We start from the raw sequence: 17,500 nt of genomic DNA on the forward strand, positions 1-17,500 counted from the left end.
GGAGGAATGCACAAAGGCGCGAAAAACGCGGGTTTGGCACTATCGAGGGCCCGTTTCGGGCTTGTTCACAGAGACACCTGTCTACCGGTGTACGCGGGTAAGGGTACGTTACCGAACCCGTAACCGATTCTTTGCGTAGAGCCATTTTGATCAGATACCCATAGGGCTAACGAGCGGGCAATGATGTATTACAGATCTAAAATCAATTTATTCTTACTAGAAAGCGCTTTCTTTACAGTAAAATATTCAGAAATTTCGGGAAAGGTTGAGGTATCATTATCAAAGAGTTCTACAATTCACATTTGTATATTGCCAAAGTCTCGATAACCCTTCATAAAAACTTACCCGCTGTTTCTGTTGTCTTCTCATATAAATTTGTGATCTGTAGATGTGGTGCAGCTCGTACAATCCCCAAGAAGCATACCGGATGACAATGATTGATACTCATACTTTGGCAAAGTACAGGTAATTTTAACACAAACCATTGCACGTGAAGTGGTTTAGTCGGGAATTTTTCCCAATCTAGTCGCACGCGTTATCGTGTTTGGCCGGTGTATTATTCCTACTGAAGTAATTCTTTGACCATCGCATCAGACACAGATAACCAAATGAGCCAATCAAAAGACTTGCAACCGGTGCAAAACGTGGGAAAATGTGTACGATCAAGGGCCAATAGGTCTTGCTTTTACTTCTGACTGGCTGCTAATAGGAACCTTTACATTCCACAACGAGGACGAGAACGAGTACGAGGTTTGACTGCCCGTTTTTAGCGAAAACACCTAGAAAATTGATAAGGCCATCCCCTTTTTTTTCGTTCAGCGTCGAATGCGTTTCCTAATATTGGGTCGGTCGGTCGGATTGAAAAAAAAAAAACCAAAAAAAAAAAAATCACAACGAAAGTCTCGGAATAGGAGGCCTGATACCCCCAGCATCATTGCCGTGGAACCTGGAAACAACAGGACGTAAACCCAGAATCTATTTGGTGGAAATGTTGGTTGAGGTTATTGCAGAATTAGGACGTGGTTTCCTCTATGATGTTACCATGCTCATTTTTCAGATTAAAAGAATTATTTAAGGAGGCTCGAAAGGGTTACAACACTTAGAAGACTCTCTGTTTAGATCGAATGAAGCTACACTGTATCACGTAACAGCAATGTTATAGTACCATATGAAACACCGATTATTTCCAAACAAGATGTGATCATTATTGTGACGTAATAAGTTACCTTGGCGACTGGAAAGCCCAGCAAAAACACCCTACATTTTTAGTTGCTCATATCTCAAAAACGAACTTGGTGACCCTCCTTTTTATGGCTGAAAAGTGATTAGGAGGCCACGATGAAACTTTCGGCAAAGTGTTAAAAAATTCTTTCTAGAGGATTCAGAGCCACCTTAAAAAATTAAAAATTAAGGTGGCTCTGAATCAACTAGATATATATTTTTTTAAACTTTGCAGAAAGTTTTATTTTGCCCTTCTGATTACTTTTCAGAAATAAAAAATGGGGGTCACCCAGTTCGTTTTTGAGATATAAGCAACTAAAGACAAAATAAAGGGTATTTTTACAGGGCTTGCCCGTTGCCACGGTGACACGTAACGCCACAATAATGCCTGCATCTTGTTCAGCAATAATCCGTGTTTCATTTGTTACCACAATATTGCTAATGCATGATACAACGTTGTGGTACCGATCCTTCTAATAAGAGCGTCACTTGGAAGAGTTGAAACTGGTTTGAGCCACCTTAAAGTGAAAAATGGTCTAACTACGTCTTACCGTTTTTTTTTTTTGAAAATGCCAAAATTTGGGTCGGTCGGACGACGCTAAACGGAGATGAAAAAAGAGGATGGCCTAACCCAGACGATTTATCTTACCTTTGTTAACAGCATAGGTTGCTCAGTTCTTCTTATTGCTGATAAGTGGGCGTTTTTGCTGATCGAAAAATGCCAAAACTGCTACCGTGTTGTTGCCTTGTTTTGACACGACGACATTTTTGCAAAACCTTGTACTAAAATGACGACGGTATCACGTTTTTCCCACCAAAATGACGCTGGTTTGCGCTCGCTCACCGTTGTTCTAAGAGAAAATCTCGTATTCGTAGTCATTCTCGTCCTAGAATCTAAAGCTCTTTAATGTTGCATGGCCTTTTAAGCCATGACGAGTAGGAGTGGTCATGCAATAAAGTGAAGCAGTGGCGCTTTGCACTAATGAGGTCATGAAATTATAGACCCCCAAGTGACTCAGACAAACAAAGATCAGTCTGTAAGAGTCACAAAGGAAATGAGGCATAATATTCGTTTCAATCTTTTCGGTTTTAAGCGACGTCGACTGTGTTCTTGGCTCAATTCTCGAGAAAGAACCAGAACAATACAGAATTGAGCAGCTAGAACGGTGTTTAAATTGTAGGAGGTTGAAATTGACGGGCAAACGTGACGACAGTTTTAAACGAGCGAGGGGCTGTTTTAGGTGGTGTAGACAGTGGAAGTGACCACGCGCTTGATCCGAGGGCCGTTGGCAAAACCTTGGACCGGACCGGACCGGACTGGATCGGATCGGACCGGACCGGACCGGATCGACAAAACTCGGACTGGATCAATAACAAAATTCCCGCTAATAGACACATGAAATCCGTGGGTCACCAGTTAAGGTTACTTCCCACCTTCGCGAGTGTCCTTCGGGAAAAAGTTCGTACGCGCGTTAGTTTCAATAAAATCCTAACAAACTATACATCAGAAGAACGGTTAATAAATATAAATGCAGACAGTTTTTTATGCAAGGGCCAGCTGGACAAAGCTGATGATACTTTGTTACGATTTTATTGAAACTAGTGCGCGTACGAACTTTTTCCCGTAGGACTCCCGCGAAGGTAGGAAGTAACATTAACTGGTGACCTAGGGATTTCATGTGTCAACTTTGGGCGGGAATTTTGTTATTGATCCGGTCCGAGTTTTGTCGACCCCATCCGATCCGATCCGGTCCGGTCCCCGCTTTTAGACTCGGCTAAATCTAGTTCGGATGCTCTACCATCTCCACTTGCAAAAGAGAACTCAGACTTCTCCGCGCGCGGAGCACCATTGATAAGAAAATATGGTAACCAATGGTAACCTATTGGTCACCGTACGTACGTCCACCCCTCCATGTATGTCAATGTGACCAGTATGTGACCATATCGCGGGCTCAAGTTTAAGATCATCGAGGTCAGCTGTTTTTTTTAAGGTGACCGCTGACCAGGTACTGGGATTCGATTGGATCGCAGGCTGAATTCAGGTTTACTTATTGTATGAATAAATAACCCGGGAGCCCCGCTTTTAGAGTCAGCAAAATCTAGTTCGGATGCTCTACCACCTCCAATTGCAAAAGAGAACTCAGATTTCTTGCGAGCATCCCCTGGTGAATCACGATTAAAAAAGACACTTCTTCAAAAGTGGTGTAATTGTACACGTCTTCTTCTTCAAAAGATCAGTTTGTATTAGAATTCAATTTAATTTTCCAGGGTCATCGGGGCGCTTTCTAACATGAAGGAGTTCTCAGATGCTTTTAATTGTCCCGCGGGTACGAAGATGAATCCAGAGAAGAAGTGTCACGTCTGGTGAAGTATGCGAAGTGTCATAACAGCCGACATACCCTTCGGTAAACAAGAAATTAACGTAAAACAAGTGGCTGTTGTGGACAATTTAACAAGTATGGAACATTACACATATACAACACAAAATTCTCGCCGATATGTGAAAAAAAAAAAAAATCAAAAACTTGCTGCTATTTGACAAAGCCCTGAGTGTGACGAAAATTTGTGACTAAAAATTCGTCTTGTGGGATCTTCCCGGACCAACGAAGCACACGAAAACTCTAACTAGACCAACAACTAGACTAATAATATCTACAATTAAGAATTTATTGAGGAAACTTAAGCAAAAAAACACATGCACCTATGTACTTACGGTTGTTAATTATTATTACGATTAAAACATTTAACGATAAAAAATTGCGATAAAACATTTCGTGAACTATTAAGACAGGAAAAATTACGACGGCCTAAATTTACAAGCTAGCAGTATACGAAATCTTAAAGAAAGTTAACGAATCTAAATTAAAGCCAAATTGCAAGCCCTAATTAAGCGACTAAAGTTAAGTTAATTTTTCGTCACACTGAGTATCCAACTGACGAGTGTAACACAGATGCAAAACCACACTTATACTACGTATTTCGACCGACACAAGAATAACACGGAGTTGGGGCTATGTCACGGCGGCATATGTCATTTTGTGTAGTTTTACTGATTACTCGCCCCTACTCGCTATACAACGTTAACCCTGAGAGTAGGGAGTTTCAGAAATAATAGAGAGCTTTAGATTCTAACACTGATGCTGAACTGAAGCTGATAGGATACAACTGGAAAGAAGTTGAACGAGGAGTTGTCGATGGCCTATGTTCCACCTAAGTAACTAAGTAAGTTAGATTCTTGGACGACAACGACTACGAGTACGAGATTTTCTCATAGAACAACAGTGAGCGCGCGCAAACCAGCGTGATTTTGGCGGAAAAAAACGCGATGCCGTTGTCATTTAGTTTTTCCATTTTAGTACGAGGTTTTGCAAAAATGTAGTCGTGTCAAAACAAGTCACCAACACGGTAGCAGTTTTGGCAATTTTCGATCAGCAAAATGGCTCTGTTACCTGCAATAAGAATAACTGAGCAACCTTTACTGCTCACAAAGAGTACGGGTTATAAATCGTCTGAGCATTTTCGCTAAAAACGGGCAGTCAAATCTCGTACTCAGGGCGGAAAAAGGCCCGCCCTGCTCGTACTCTTTCTCGTCCGTCGTCTTTGCTTAAACTCCCTAATTCCCTAATTAGGGACCTTAAGATCCCCGACAGCGACTTCAACAAAAACGTCACCTCAAAATATCACTTTGCTTTATCATAATTCTTTCGCGGTTATTCTATCTCGTTCACTTCTTACAATTTGGGCGAAGAATCGTAAAAATAAATTGATATGAGCAGTTACAAAGTGAAAATAGAGAATGAAAGATTCTCTGTGGCACGCTCGCGTTGTCGTCAAAACCTCAAATTTGGTAATTTCACGTCGTCCTTATGCAGAGTACCGCAAGAATCCGTCCTAAAATCCGTGCTGCACGTGCAGCACGATTATTTATGCTCTTTTAACCAATGATATCATTGTTTTGAGCCGTTGTTGTTGCCGTCGCCGTCTTAAAATCTTAAGCTCCCTAATAAGGACGGCTACGGCTACGACACCGCCTCAAAACAATAATATGATTGGTTAAAAGAGGAAAAAGAATCGTTCTGCACGTGCGGCACGCATTTTATAGCTGTACTCTGCATAGAGCGGTTTTCAATTGAGTGTCGAAAGTAATTAGCGAATTACTTTGGTTTTGCATCTACTTCACTCAGTGATTGGTTCAAAGTTTTCGCGCCACTTTTTCAACCAATCAGAAGTGAAACCAAAACCAATTGTGGCTCGCGCGTGCACATTTTCCCGCCTTTTGTGTCGGCTACGTGTAATTACTTCGAGTTTTGATTGGTTTACTGGATTGTCTCCGTCCTTTTTGATTGGTTAAAGTAGTCACTATGGTTTTGGTTTTACCACACTCATTTGAAAACCGCTCTAACAGCAACGTGCAATTACGAAATTTGAGGTTTTAACGACAACGTGAGCGTACAAATGCGAATCATGGCTTTCACTCTATATTTTCACTTCGAAACCGCTCGGATAAATTCAATTTTGGGATAATTCGCCCGCGTTGTAAGAACTGAACGGGATGAAATACCCACGAGACACATAGGATTGTACAAAGTTACATTTTGAAGAGACGTTTTCGTCACCGTCGCCGAAGTAGATGAGTAGATCTTTAAGTTTAAACAACAAACCTCCAAGCTTCGTGACTGAAAATTCCTATCGAGTATGTACATAATTAAGGGGTGCGTTCGATTGACCGTATTCCGGAATAGAAATACATGGAATATAAGTTAGAAATCCTTCCTTTTTACGGAGATTCACATTAAAATTGTCAAACGTCTTTTAAAATGCTATTTTAAACATATTTTTATTATCCTTGCTGCTTCGAAACGCGCCAAACATACCGTTTTAACCATCACTCCACATATTCTTATTCCGGAATAGAGTCAATCGAACGCGCCCTAAGGTGCAAACAAAAAGAGATCAGTAAACTTTGAAAAACTGTTAAGCTGAAAAGTTTCCGGAAAAATTCCCCAATTTCAATCCATTTTAATCTTTTTCAATTCTGCCCATCCCTACCTCCTTTTCTATTTGCTGTTTTATTCAAACATTTGTTTTTGTTTAAGCAAGAATGTACTAGACAAGAGTGTTATGGCATGGGTGGCTAACAAATGGGTTTTTTTTTAAATACCGTTCCCGCGAAAATCGCTTGTCACGTCCGTTAAAAAAACATGGCAAAGGCAGTCACGCGTGACATGGCTTCTTCTGATTGGTTAATCGAGGGACTGGTTATGACACCCTTAAAACCATTAAGTGTTGTCGTAATCGATGTTGAATATTGACCGTGACAGTGCACAACCTTTTGTTTTTGCTTCGCGCGGGTTCGCAAATTAGTTGCGTGTAATTTAATCGAAAGATTTGATTGGTTATCTTCTCGAAAAAAGGTGCGTTTTGTGCACCGTCAAGGCAAAAAATACAGACAAAAAGATGAAACAAAAATACTTTTCGGAATTTCATAACCATCATTTTGTATTAACTATGATTTAACGAAAACCTTAAACAAGGACCCGGGGCTATAAAAGAAATAGCACCTCCCCTCCGAGAAACGCATCGCTGTTTCCAAAGCTATGGCTGACATATCAGATTTAAGGGCTGGATAAACGTTTTGTACATAAATAAATGGATAACTTCGTTTTCTTCCAATTTAGTTGCAGTTTAATTTGTAGACGAGGTACTTTTTACTTTATCTTCGTTTTCACTTTTTTTAAAGCAGAGTTTGCCGTTAGGGTCCTTGTTTAAAAGAAAATAAGCATGTTTCTTCAGATAAGTTCATTGTCTTAATCTGTGGGCATCGACGCTGGTTTAGATTGAGCAATGCCGTTCTTGTTTATAAGGGTATGAGCATGCGTCGATCAAGCGCTTAGTACTCATCAATCGTGCATCTAGCTCTTACAAATACCAGAAGCCAGGGGTCTTTTATTGTGTTGACCACGATTTGTATAAATATGTGTATCATTTTTACCATTTAAAAATTCGTCATAATATACTGGAATAAACTATAGTCACGTTTGTTAACAAGTTGTTGTCAGCGGTTATCAATAGCTTTGTTCGATTTTCATCGAGCTTCATGTCAACATGAAGCTAAAGAAAGGAATTTTATTTTACATGCGCATAAAGAATGTGGATGCGTTTGATACGCTAACACAAGTATCAGTTGCCTGATTACGCTCCTCGACGGATCAGCTCAGTTAAGATCTTCGACGGTGACGCTAACGAAAATGTTGCACACAAAAATAGAAGTCAGTAAATAAAACATAATATTTTTTACCTTCAATTTGAACGGCTTTATCCCCTCGCTTGTCAGGAGCGTTTCGAATTTTGGTACATCACTTTCCTGCTCTCTTCAAATCTCCACAACGTGAACACAAAACGCCCACGAATGATTTTCTTTTTTAGTTTTTTCATAGTCAATCCTTTGCGTTCCTAGTTGGTTAAGCCAGTTTGTAAAAGTTTAACAAACGGAAACAGCGATTACGTTTTCCTTGACGTCTCTTGATGAAAGAAAAAATTTCACCTGGACTCGCTTTGGAAAAGAGTGACTATACGTGCTTCACAAATGGGTTACTTAGAGTCGAGACTCGAAATTGGTTTTACTTTTTATCACCAAAGTCACGATTGGCCAAAAACAATTATCAAAACCAATCGAGACTGATTCACAAGCGTATTGTAGGTTTAGACGCTAAGAGTTTGATATATATGTATACCTAACATGCATATATAGCACAGATATTTGAACGGCAATTAAAACCATTTTTCGCTGATGACGTAAGCGTGATTACTGATATGGGCCCGGTTGTTCGAAGGCCGATTAACTTAATCCAGGATTAGTGTAAACTTTTGTTTCATGTTTTCAACATTTTGATGAAAGTTTCTTTTGCTTATTTTTGCTTTTCAAGATTGACTTCTTCTAATGTAGAACTTTGCCGAATATCAGCGTTGAGCAGCATTTGGGAGTAGAGAAATAAACTCCTTGGTTAATTTTTAATCTGGGATTAGCGTTAATCGACTTTTGAACAACCGGGCCATGACGGTTTAAAACGTTCAACCTTCTCTCTTCTCTACCTCCCTTGGTCGTTGGAAGAGACCAACGGCCAAGGGAGGCAGAGAAGAGAGACCCTGGGAACGAGGTTGTAAAACGTTCATTTTTGATTCCTTTGTGCAGTACTTAGCTCTTATTATATGACTAGCTCCGTGAGCGGGCAAGATGAACCAAATCGCGCGCTCTGATTGGCTACCCGAGCGGGCAAGATGGAGCGATACTGCCCGCTCGGGATTTCTCGCTTGGTCCCGCAAGATCAAAGATCATTTTTTGGTGTTTTAAGTCATATAATAAATCCTTTATTGACCAAGATTGTTCGGTCAAGATGACTGGATATTGGCCTCGTTCTTTTTTTGCGTGTTTATGGACCTCGACTTCGTCTCGGTCCATAAACACGCAAAAAAAGAACTTGGCCAATATCCAGTCATCTTGACCGAACAATCTTGGTCAATAACCCATACTTATTAACCGAGCAGGATGTCTGCATGGGAGAATCTTGACCGAAGTCATGAGTACAGACCGAACGCAGTGAGGTCTGTACACACGACCGAGGTCAAGATTCTCCCATACAGACTGACTAAGCTCGGTTAATAAGATGTTTATTACATGGCAAACAAGGACAATTTAATTAGTTTAATGTAACTGGTTTTTACTAACTGATATTTTGCTTGCGAACGGCGATGAGTGGCGATGAGCTGAAGTTAATTCTGTCAAAGTTTGCTCGTCATCCTCTCTTTTGTCATCATGCTGTTTGGCACTTCCATAAATAAATATTGGTAGAAGAAAATACTCAATATTTTTGCATTTTAGTTTGCATCTTTCACCGCAAAACATTACCGGTCTAGATGCCGGTCTAGATAGGAAACTCTAGACCGCGGTCTATATCGATTTTAGGCAATCAAATTCGTGAATTTTGTAGTTCCCAGGCCTCGTGAGACAGAGCCATATAATAATAGACGGTAAAGGTAATTATTCTTCTAATACATCCTGGAAGACGATCTCGAGAGACTTTACAGAACAGACGCCGCGGGAAATCGGCACCGCCGCTCAAACCTAACGTAGGATCGATTGCGAGCTCCATTTCGCGAATGGAGTCCGCGCGAATACCCATCTACCTGTTAGTATATTAAGATTGTGAGGAGAATTTACATGCTGATAACTCCTGAGAGTCAGAGTTAACTCACCATGTTAGAAACGAACAAAGGACTTGCTACAAATATCAAACATTGACTATCAAGACATGAAGGCTTCTTCTACCGGAAAACAGGAGAAGCAATACTCCTTTTAATATATCTGTTATTTTGCCAATGCGTCCGTCCACTCAATCTTGACTCCCTTTTTAATCAGTGACGTTTTTGTTTTAATCCATTCATGCTCAATCTCATTACTTAAATGCTCAATCTCATTACTTAAATTATTTTCTGGGGGCTTTGTCAGATAAGCTCAATCGAATTCAAACGTTTTAACCATTTTGCACCCAGTCTCTTTTGCAAATAGACAATGGCAAATGAATCATTCATTTTGTAAATTAATCAGCCGTCTTAGTCACTCTGAGATGCGTCTGGCAACATGAATCGTCAATTCTGTTTAATGTTAGCCTTGCTCATTAATTTCACAAGATAACAGATTAAAAAATTTGAGCATGTTGAAGAGAAGAACATACTGACACAAGAGAAGTATTTGCTGATCAAGTTTGTGTCCATGGATTTTCACCTTTGGATGGTGACACTCCCCTGACGGACTAAGAGAGAGAGAGAGCTTTTGGACACCACTCTCCCTGAGCGACTTAATGACTAAAGGGGGTGGCCTAAATTCAGCCAGAGCTCATCCTGGGACTATTCCCTGGAGGGAGCAAAAGTATATCTATAACTGAATTAAATGGCCAGTATTTAGCAGAGTAATCGCTTCTTGTCCTCACAAAAGAATGAACCTAAAAAAGATATGTATTAGTAAAAGGGGCCTCATTTGCTGAATTACCAGTTGACAACCTGATGTTTCTGACAAAGTACAAGGCTACAATTTATTGACTCTGAAGAAAATCAATCACAAGAGGAAACACAACCTTCCTTGTCGCTGTGATATTCTCTTGATCATAGAGAAAGCAGTCTTGATGGAACACATTAAACTCTTTCAATTGAAGTTCCTCCGAAGCCTTTAAATATTTTGTAATCTTTCGCTTTAATTCTTCACATGGACCACAGACTGCAATCTGTCTTTGGGGAGGCTCATTATAGCCTTCTGGAAAATGCACAAACATTATCACCAACACATCTAGAGATGAAGCCATCTGGCAGTACTCTAATATGTGCTGTTGTACATGGTTTCTTGAGAAGAACTTGCCCATTGACAACCCACTTACAGCACTTATACCAACAGCAGGTATTTCCCTGTCATTCTTAGGTAAGGCTTTGTAGTCTTTCCGCAGTAGGTCTTGTGTTGAGAGACCAGACACGTCAAATTTTGCTGTTTGAGACAAAATCATCAACCCTCAATTAGATTTGGAAACAACTCTTCCACTTTGGCTTTGCTAGTCCACTGTGAAAAGTCAACCTTACACTTCTTCATAGTCTTCTTCCTCTTTTCCTCTTAAGGATTTAATATTTCTTTTAATATTCCCAGGCCCTGCAACAACTGCATAACCACCCCGCTCAGATCACTTGCCAACTCATCTCTATGGATTTAAAAGGACTCCTTCACACCAATCCATGCATGCAAGACATGCCTATCCCAAAAGCTACAAACCTACAAATTGCTGCTAGTTTGACTCTCTACATACTGTAGGAAGAGATGAGGTCCATTGCTCCAATGCAAGAGTTAGTCCTAAAATTTGAGGGGTATACTGAATAATAATAAAAAAATAAAGAAAAAGGACGTTGTGAACCGTATCACTAGTGGCAGCGTTTAATCACCACGAGCCAAGGAATTTAAACAACAAGTCTTATTTGAAGTTAAGGTGATTCCATGGTTTTGCATTGCGCAACCCTACTGCACATAATTTCCTGCATCATTAGCACACGCATTAGCTCGCACACATTGATAAAATGGCGAATTTTCAATGACGCCAAGCTTAATCGGTCAAGGAATGGCTATTTTCTCCTGAACCAGCACCGTGACCCCACCCCCACCCCCCCCCCCCCCCCCCCCCTTTAAATGGTGTTATGTAGTCGTAATAGGGACACGGAAAACATATTTGAAGGAGACAAGAGTTGGATAGTAGAAGCTGTAGTATTTATATATAAATGACGTGAAACTACATTTGGAGAAAGGCTCTGAGTGTGAGGTGACGACGTAGCCTGGACAAACAAGCAGGCTCAAGTTTTCAGTAATATTCAGTAGCTTTCACTACCTAACAACAATTGTTCCTGTTGATCAAGTTTCGACAGCACTTCTCGCTTCATTCGGGGCATGCAGCGCTAAAACAAGCTCAGTAACCCCATTTGTTTATTGCATTTTTTTAATGTCCTGTCCATGAATATCATTTGTGCCATGTTTGACAAAAATCTGGATAGTGACATTTTCAAAGGAACCACCTTAAGACTCTGATGGTTTGCATTCATGCTTTTTTTTGGAGGAGGGTTGGGGCTCAGTTCCAAAAAATAGCAGAAAAGCGAGTATACGTCTCTCAAAACACCCGGTAACAAACACACTCTGGAAACAAACCTTGGCTTAGAGCAATGTACAGTTCATCAAGGGCCAGAGGGTACCTATCCTGTAACCTCTTGACAATGACTTTGTCTTTGTCTGTGCTCCGTCCTGCTCTAGGATCCAGGTTTATGGTGTCTAGAAGTATTGTGCCCAGTAAGAGGTTAGACATTTGACTGTCCAATATGTCTAAAGGCAACAGCTTTTCCGCAACAAGCGTAGAGCACGATCCTACCAGTTCGATAGTTTTGGTCACTTTCATATGAGTAGGCCATAGATCTTTGTGATGGTCTTGAAAAGGAATGAGCAAACTATTATTAAAAAGAAAATGCAAACAAATAGGTGAAAGGGGATAACTGACCCTTGCAAACAACAAAGTGATGCCAATCAGAGACCAGTGATCTCTAGTATATATTTTCACTATGCAGTTGTCAAGGAACAACAGTAGGCTGTTAATAAGCAATTCATTGCTGGCCCCAAGGGAAACAGTGAGTCTTGTTCCCTGACACAAAGTATCGAGGGTCTAAGGGAAACAAAACTCACTGTTTCCCATGGGGCCGGTCATAGTGTTTTCTTACACCTCCAAACTCAATAATTGAGCAAATCACATCTTAAGACCATCTTAAGACTTGATTGCAAAATATTACAAACTGCAAATAAAAAATCAAAACTTTCAGGGAAAAATCATAAATACACCATTTTAATAAATTGCTCTTACTTGTAGTTTCTTATTCTAAAGTGTTAAGCTGCCATGACAGCAGGAAAAAAGTTTCCTTGACACAAGCTGGCACATAAAATTGGTGCAGTTTCGATGTGCACAACCTGATCACATGCAAGTTAAAAGTTAAAGTTGTTGTTTCTCTAGGTTTACAACGTTTATTGCATGTGGAGGTCAGGTGCCTTGGAATGCCAGAGGCTGGTCCTACAACCTCAGCCAGTCCCCACTGGACCACCTGGGGGGACCAGCAGAGTAGGCAACCCAGCCTTGAGCCCCCACACCAAGCTGAAGGGATCTCCGAGTTGGAACCCAACTCATAGCATAAGGGCTCGTGGCCTAAAGGCTACAGCCCAAACACCCAATCATGAGGCATCAAACTTAAGGGGACCTGGGTGTGGTTGTACCTTTTACCATAATAACTGACTGGTAACCTGCACCACTGTAATGACTGGTATCCTGATTGTCAATTGCTATGTATTGCAAGACCAGTAACTCAAATTTTTATGAGATGATCTGGAATCCTCTTGAATGTCATCAACAGACAGGTGAATCACTGGGTTAAAGAAAGAGTTGACTATGAAATCTCTCACCCACAGAAAGCCAAAAAATCCTAGGCAACAGGCTGCCCACAACATTATATGGTCCGGTTTGATGATGTTAAAGACTTGGTGGAGAACCCTCATCAATTCCAGCAGGGAGGTGGGCCTGACCGGAAGGGCCCTGCTCTTGCTTAATACCACGAGGCAGAAGTTGTAATTGAAGGCAATAATAATTATTGACCAATGGATTGGGCTGGCCATTGCCAATATGAAGGGAGCAGACCACAGCATCATTCAGGTTGTCTGCCAACATTGTACAGAACCACGTCAAAGTCGGCTCATTCCCTGAAGGTGGCCTAACCCTAACCCTAACCTCTTGGTAGAATGCCACAAACCGATGTTGGGCAGAGAGAAGACAGAGCCAGAGACAGAGCTTTAACAGAGCTAGACCCTGAGAACTTGCAGCATTCCATTAGACCACCTGAACGCAGGCCAGGAGGGCTTCTTGATCTTCCTCAGGAGGCAGTTGTTGGAAATGCTGGCACTGAAAATGAGAAAGGGCATCAGCTCTGTAGTTTTCTTTACCACAAATGGAGGAGGTGAATGAAAAGGAGTAACACACAGCACACAGTGACAGGATAGCGTAATAAACCCATTAGGTTAACGTTCTTTGCCATGCTGGATTTAAGGACTGCCACAACTGCCTCATTGTCACACAAAAACTCAACATGATTGGACACCCACAAGGGACCCCAGAGATGGGATACCAAGAACAAATGAAACAGTTCCTTGCAGGCAATGGATAGTGGGCCCCGCAACAGTGACCAGGAACCTACAAACCAATGGCCCTTAAATACAGCACCACAACCCAACCACCTTGCAGCATCTGATGAGACCTGGAAGTCCTGAAGGTGAGCCCACTTGGAAGTGAGGAGAAACTCCGGCCAGCCAATGTGCAGAAGAGTTCCTGCCACAAAGTCAAATCCAAATGGAACTCCCCATTGAGTCTAATAGGATGGTATTTGCACTGAAACTTACACAGCAGGTTTATCATCAAATGAGAAAATGCCCAACCATGGGGAGCAATCCTTTATGTGTGGTGAATGTGGCCCATTAATGCCTACAGCTGTTTGCTTTTCCTAGGGAAGGTGAGCCTGGAGTTTTATAATGTCAAGTTCAATGCCAAGTATTGTGAGGCAAGTAGAAGGTCCCTCTGGCTTATTGGAGTGCAGATGGGGTCCCAGGTCTTCTGGGTGGACTGCCAGATTGCGATAAGCCAATGACACTTTGAATTTGGCCATCAGCATGCTCCTAGCTCTGATCACGATGCCACTGATGAAATCATTGACTGTGGCATACTGTATGGAATAAGGAAGTTTTAAAACGAATCAACTAAAACATTAAGATTTTTCTGTCCTTGTCCTGATGTGGGATGACATGAGGCAGAAAAGCAATCCTGAAATGGAACCAAACATGGGGCAAGCTTATAACACCACGTAGCTGAAGGGGATCACAACTGCTGCTCTCTCCCCACAGGACAAGGGGAGCGAGAGCACTGCCTGTAATGCGACTTAAATGGGCACTTGACCTTCAGGTGCTATCCATTTCACTGTTCGCACATGTGGAGAAAAGGACAGTGGTACCAACACTTGCCGTCACTCCAGGACTAACAGTATTGGGTGCCCTGCTTTTGGTCATGATCGGCTGATGTGCTGGAAGCAATCGAGAACTTAAGTAGCTGACCGGTAGATGGGGCAGGAGGGGGCCGCAAGTGAAAGTTGTGCAGGTCAAGGTTCATATTCAACCAGTCAGTGATATTTTTAAGATAATGTCATAATCAAGTCATGCTTGGCCCGGATATTGCCTGGCCATCTGAATAATTAGTAGCTTGTACCTCATAAGATGGAGCCATCGGTATGGGTGCAACAACCACCTGAAAGAATGTGAAGATATCTGTGATTTCATCCTCCCAATACTTTGATGCCAAAACCATCAATTTTCAATTCAAAAAAGTCTCAGGTTCATTCTCCACTGTGCAAAGATTTATGGAGAGGAGTGGTCGGCCAAATCAACAAAATGGCCACCCATGATTTTCCTTAACAATTTGTAGGGGATGGGGGCACGCCCCAGACTGACGGCAGATGCCTTATCTACAACTGAAGGGAGTGCAGATAAGGAGGAAGTAGCTAGAGCAATAGCTGGCCCACCAGAGGAAGGCATGGGGACTGGGACTGTAAAGCAAATCACCCAAAAGGAATGCTGTGCCGTGTGTGGCATTCAGGTACTGACAGCTAACAATAAGCATTGGCTTAATGGCTACTTCACTCAGAAAAGTTGGCAACCTTTTTCCCTAATTTATAGTAAGAAGGGGTGCAGGGATGGCGCAGTGGCGAGAGTACTTGCCTCCCACCAATGTTGGTCCGGGTTCGATTCCTTGACTTGGTGTCATATGTGGGTTGAGTTTGCTGGTTCTTTACTCTGCATCTAGAGATTTTTCTCCGGGTATTATGGTTTCCCCTCTCCTCAAAAACCAACATTTGATTTGATTTGAGTTCATTTGTTGATTTTGGTTTTCAGTGTCCCCAATTATTGCTCCAGCGCTAGAACGACCAGACACTAAAATAAAGTTCCTTTTTTTTTTTTCTCAAACCTAAGATTAAAAGTTATTTTGAGTCAATGACAACAGTCGGTTACCCTGATAAAACCAGGTGCCAACTACAAAATTTTATTGAAACCCCTGAGAGACCAGAAATTGCTAGAGTCAAACCTGGCATGGAACCACAACCCTACAGGTCGCTGACAAATGTCTAACAATGATAATCACAATAATAACACCTTTTATTCTTCAACTGCAGTCAGAAGAGTACAAATAACACCCAAAACAAGTACAACGATATCATGGTATTTGTACTCCAGGGCCCGGTTGTTCGAAAGCCGATTAACTTAATCCAGGATTAGTGTAAACTTTGGTTAAATGTTTTCAACTTTTAAGCACATCTTTCTTTTGGTTATTTTTGGTTTTCAAGATTGACTTCCTCTAATGTAAAATTTTGCCAAATATGAGCGTTGTACAACATTTGGGAGTAGAGAAATAAACTCCTTGGTATTTTTTTAAATCTGGGATTAGTGTTAATCGGCTTTCGAACAACCGGGCGCAGAAGACCAGTTTGACCAGTTCTCAAACATAGTTACGAAAGCGGTAGATTTTTCCCCTGAAGAAAACAATGAATGCTTCCCAGATTCCCAGATTTTTGGCGAAAATGAGTTCCCAAATACAAACGATAACCTACACGTCAATATTATTAACTTCCTCTGTTCAGTCCATGAAAGAAGCAAGGGCCATTGAAGAAATTCCTACTGAGGAACTTGACAACCCTTTATGTCATTTCATCATGGAAGTCAGTTTTTCTTGACTGGAAGTTCATTTGGAAACCAAGATCATCATTGTTAAGATCTCTGTACACCTTACAATATAGTATTTTCTGATATTCCATCCTTCTTTTCCTTACATGTAATGCAAGTTTTTGAAATAAAATGCATTGCACTTTCAACAATTCAATTGACAGGTTTGACAAGTTTTCATTTTTGACCAATCAACAGCAACCTGATATAAGCATGTGAAACCTGGACAGTTGAAGGTACAGTAGTTTGTCACGCGAGGAAGCAAGTTATAAGTTGAGCTTTACGTTTTATCTATTTTCCAACTGCGTTAAATAATAAATCTCTTAAAATACAGTGAGACTCGACGTAAAAATATCCCATGATACTACGCACTAAATTGCCCAATAAGATAAATTTATTTAGAGAGGGAGATGCAATAACCTATCACAGTTTTCTAACTTGTGGCCCTCTAATCCAGAACAAATTGGAATTTGGAGTGTTGGCTTTTAAGGAGAGGGGAAAACCGGAGTACCCGGGGAAAACCTAAACCAGGTGGGATATTCATGGTGACTGCAAAATCCAGTGGCAATTTCTCAATCATGATTTTATATTATCATCATCATAATCATCATCCTCAATAACCCTTCCACTTTGGATGCCATGCGACGCTGCAAGACACCTTGCCACACTCCTAACTTTTGCATTGGAGATACCACTAAATCAGTTGATTACAAAACTGAGAGTTTGCACACGTTGTTGTACTCACCTAAAATTTCAATTACTGCTACATCCATATGTTTCTGTGCCTGAGCTAAAACATTGTGATCCACTAACACAAGTTTAAGTCTCTTTGTATCCAATAACATTTGCAAGTCAATGTCATCAATGAATGTGAAGAGACGAGGTTCAATGTGAAATCTTGCAAACAGG

The 17,500-nt window shown here is 41.1% G+C and overlaps 2 protein-coding genes across 3 annotated transcripts in view; one reads left to right on the forward strand and one right to left on the reverse strand.

Annotated features, from left to right (window-relative positions):
• The window catches only part of LOC138040923 (membrane metallo-endopeptidase-like 1), a 35,352-nt gene extending 28,083 nt beyond the window's left edge, over positions 1 to 7,269 (forward strand). For both annotated transcript variants that reach the window (XM_068886654.1, XM_068886653.1), the window contains exons 16-17: positions 389 to 465; positions 3,490 to 7,269. In XM_068886654.1, coding sequence (XP_068742755.1) covers positions 389 to 465; positions 3,490 to 3,589 — 177 coding nt within the window. In that variant the 3' untranslated portion in view covers positions 3,590 to 7,269. The remainder of the gene's footprint in view (positions 1 to 388; positions 466 to 3,489) is intronic.
• Positions 7,270 to 9,860: 2,591 nt separating this feature from the next.
• The window catches only part of LOC138040924 (exopolyphosphatase PRUNE1-like), an 8,574-nt gene continuing 934 nt past the window's right edge, over positions 9,861 to 17,500 (reverse strand). The window contains exons 3-5 of the mRNA XM_068886655.1: positions 17,337 to 17,500; positions 11,951 to 12,223; positions 9,861 to 10,753 (exon numbers count right to left, since the gene is read on the reverse strand). The exon at positions 17,337 to 17,500 is cut by the window's right edge and continues 92 nt beyond it. Coding sequence (XP_068742756.1) covers positions 10,311 to 10,753; positions 11,951 to 12,223; positions 17,337 to 17,500 — 880 coding nt within the window. The 3' untranslated portion in view covers positions 9,861 to 10,310. The remainder of the gene's footprint in view (positions 10,754 to 11,950; positions 12,224 to 17,336) is intronic.

The sequence above is a fragment of the Montipora capricornis genome, chromosome 3, assembly GCF_036669925.1.
Source record: "Montipora capricornis isolate CH-2021 chromosome 3, ASM3666992v2, whole genome shotgun sequence".
Taxonomy (NCBI): domain Eukaryota; kingdom Metazoa; phylum Cnidaria; class Anthozoa; order Scleractinia; family Acroporidae; genus Montipora; species Montipora capricornis.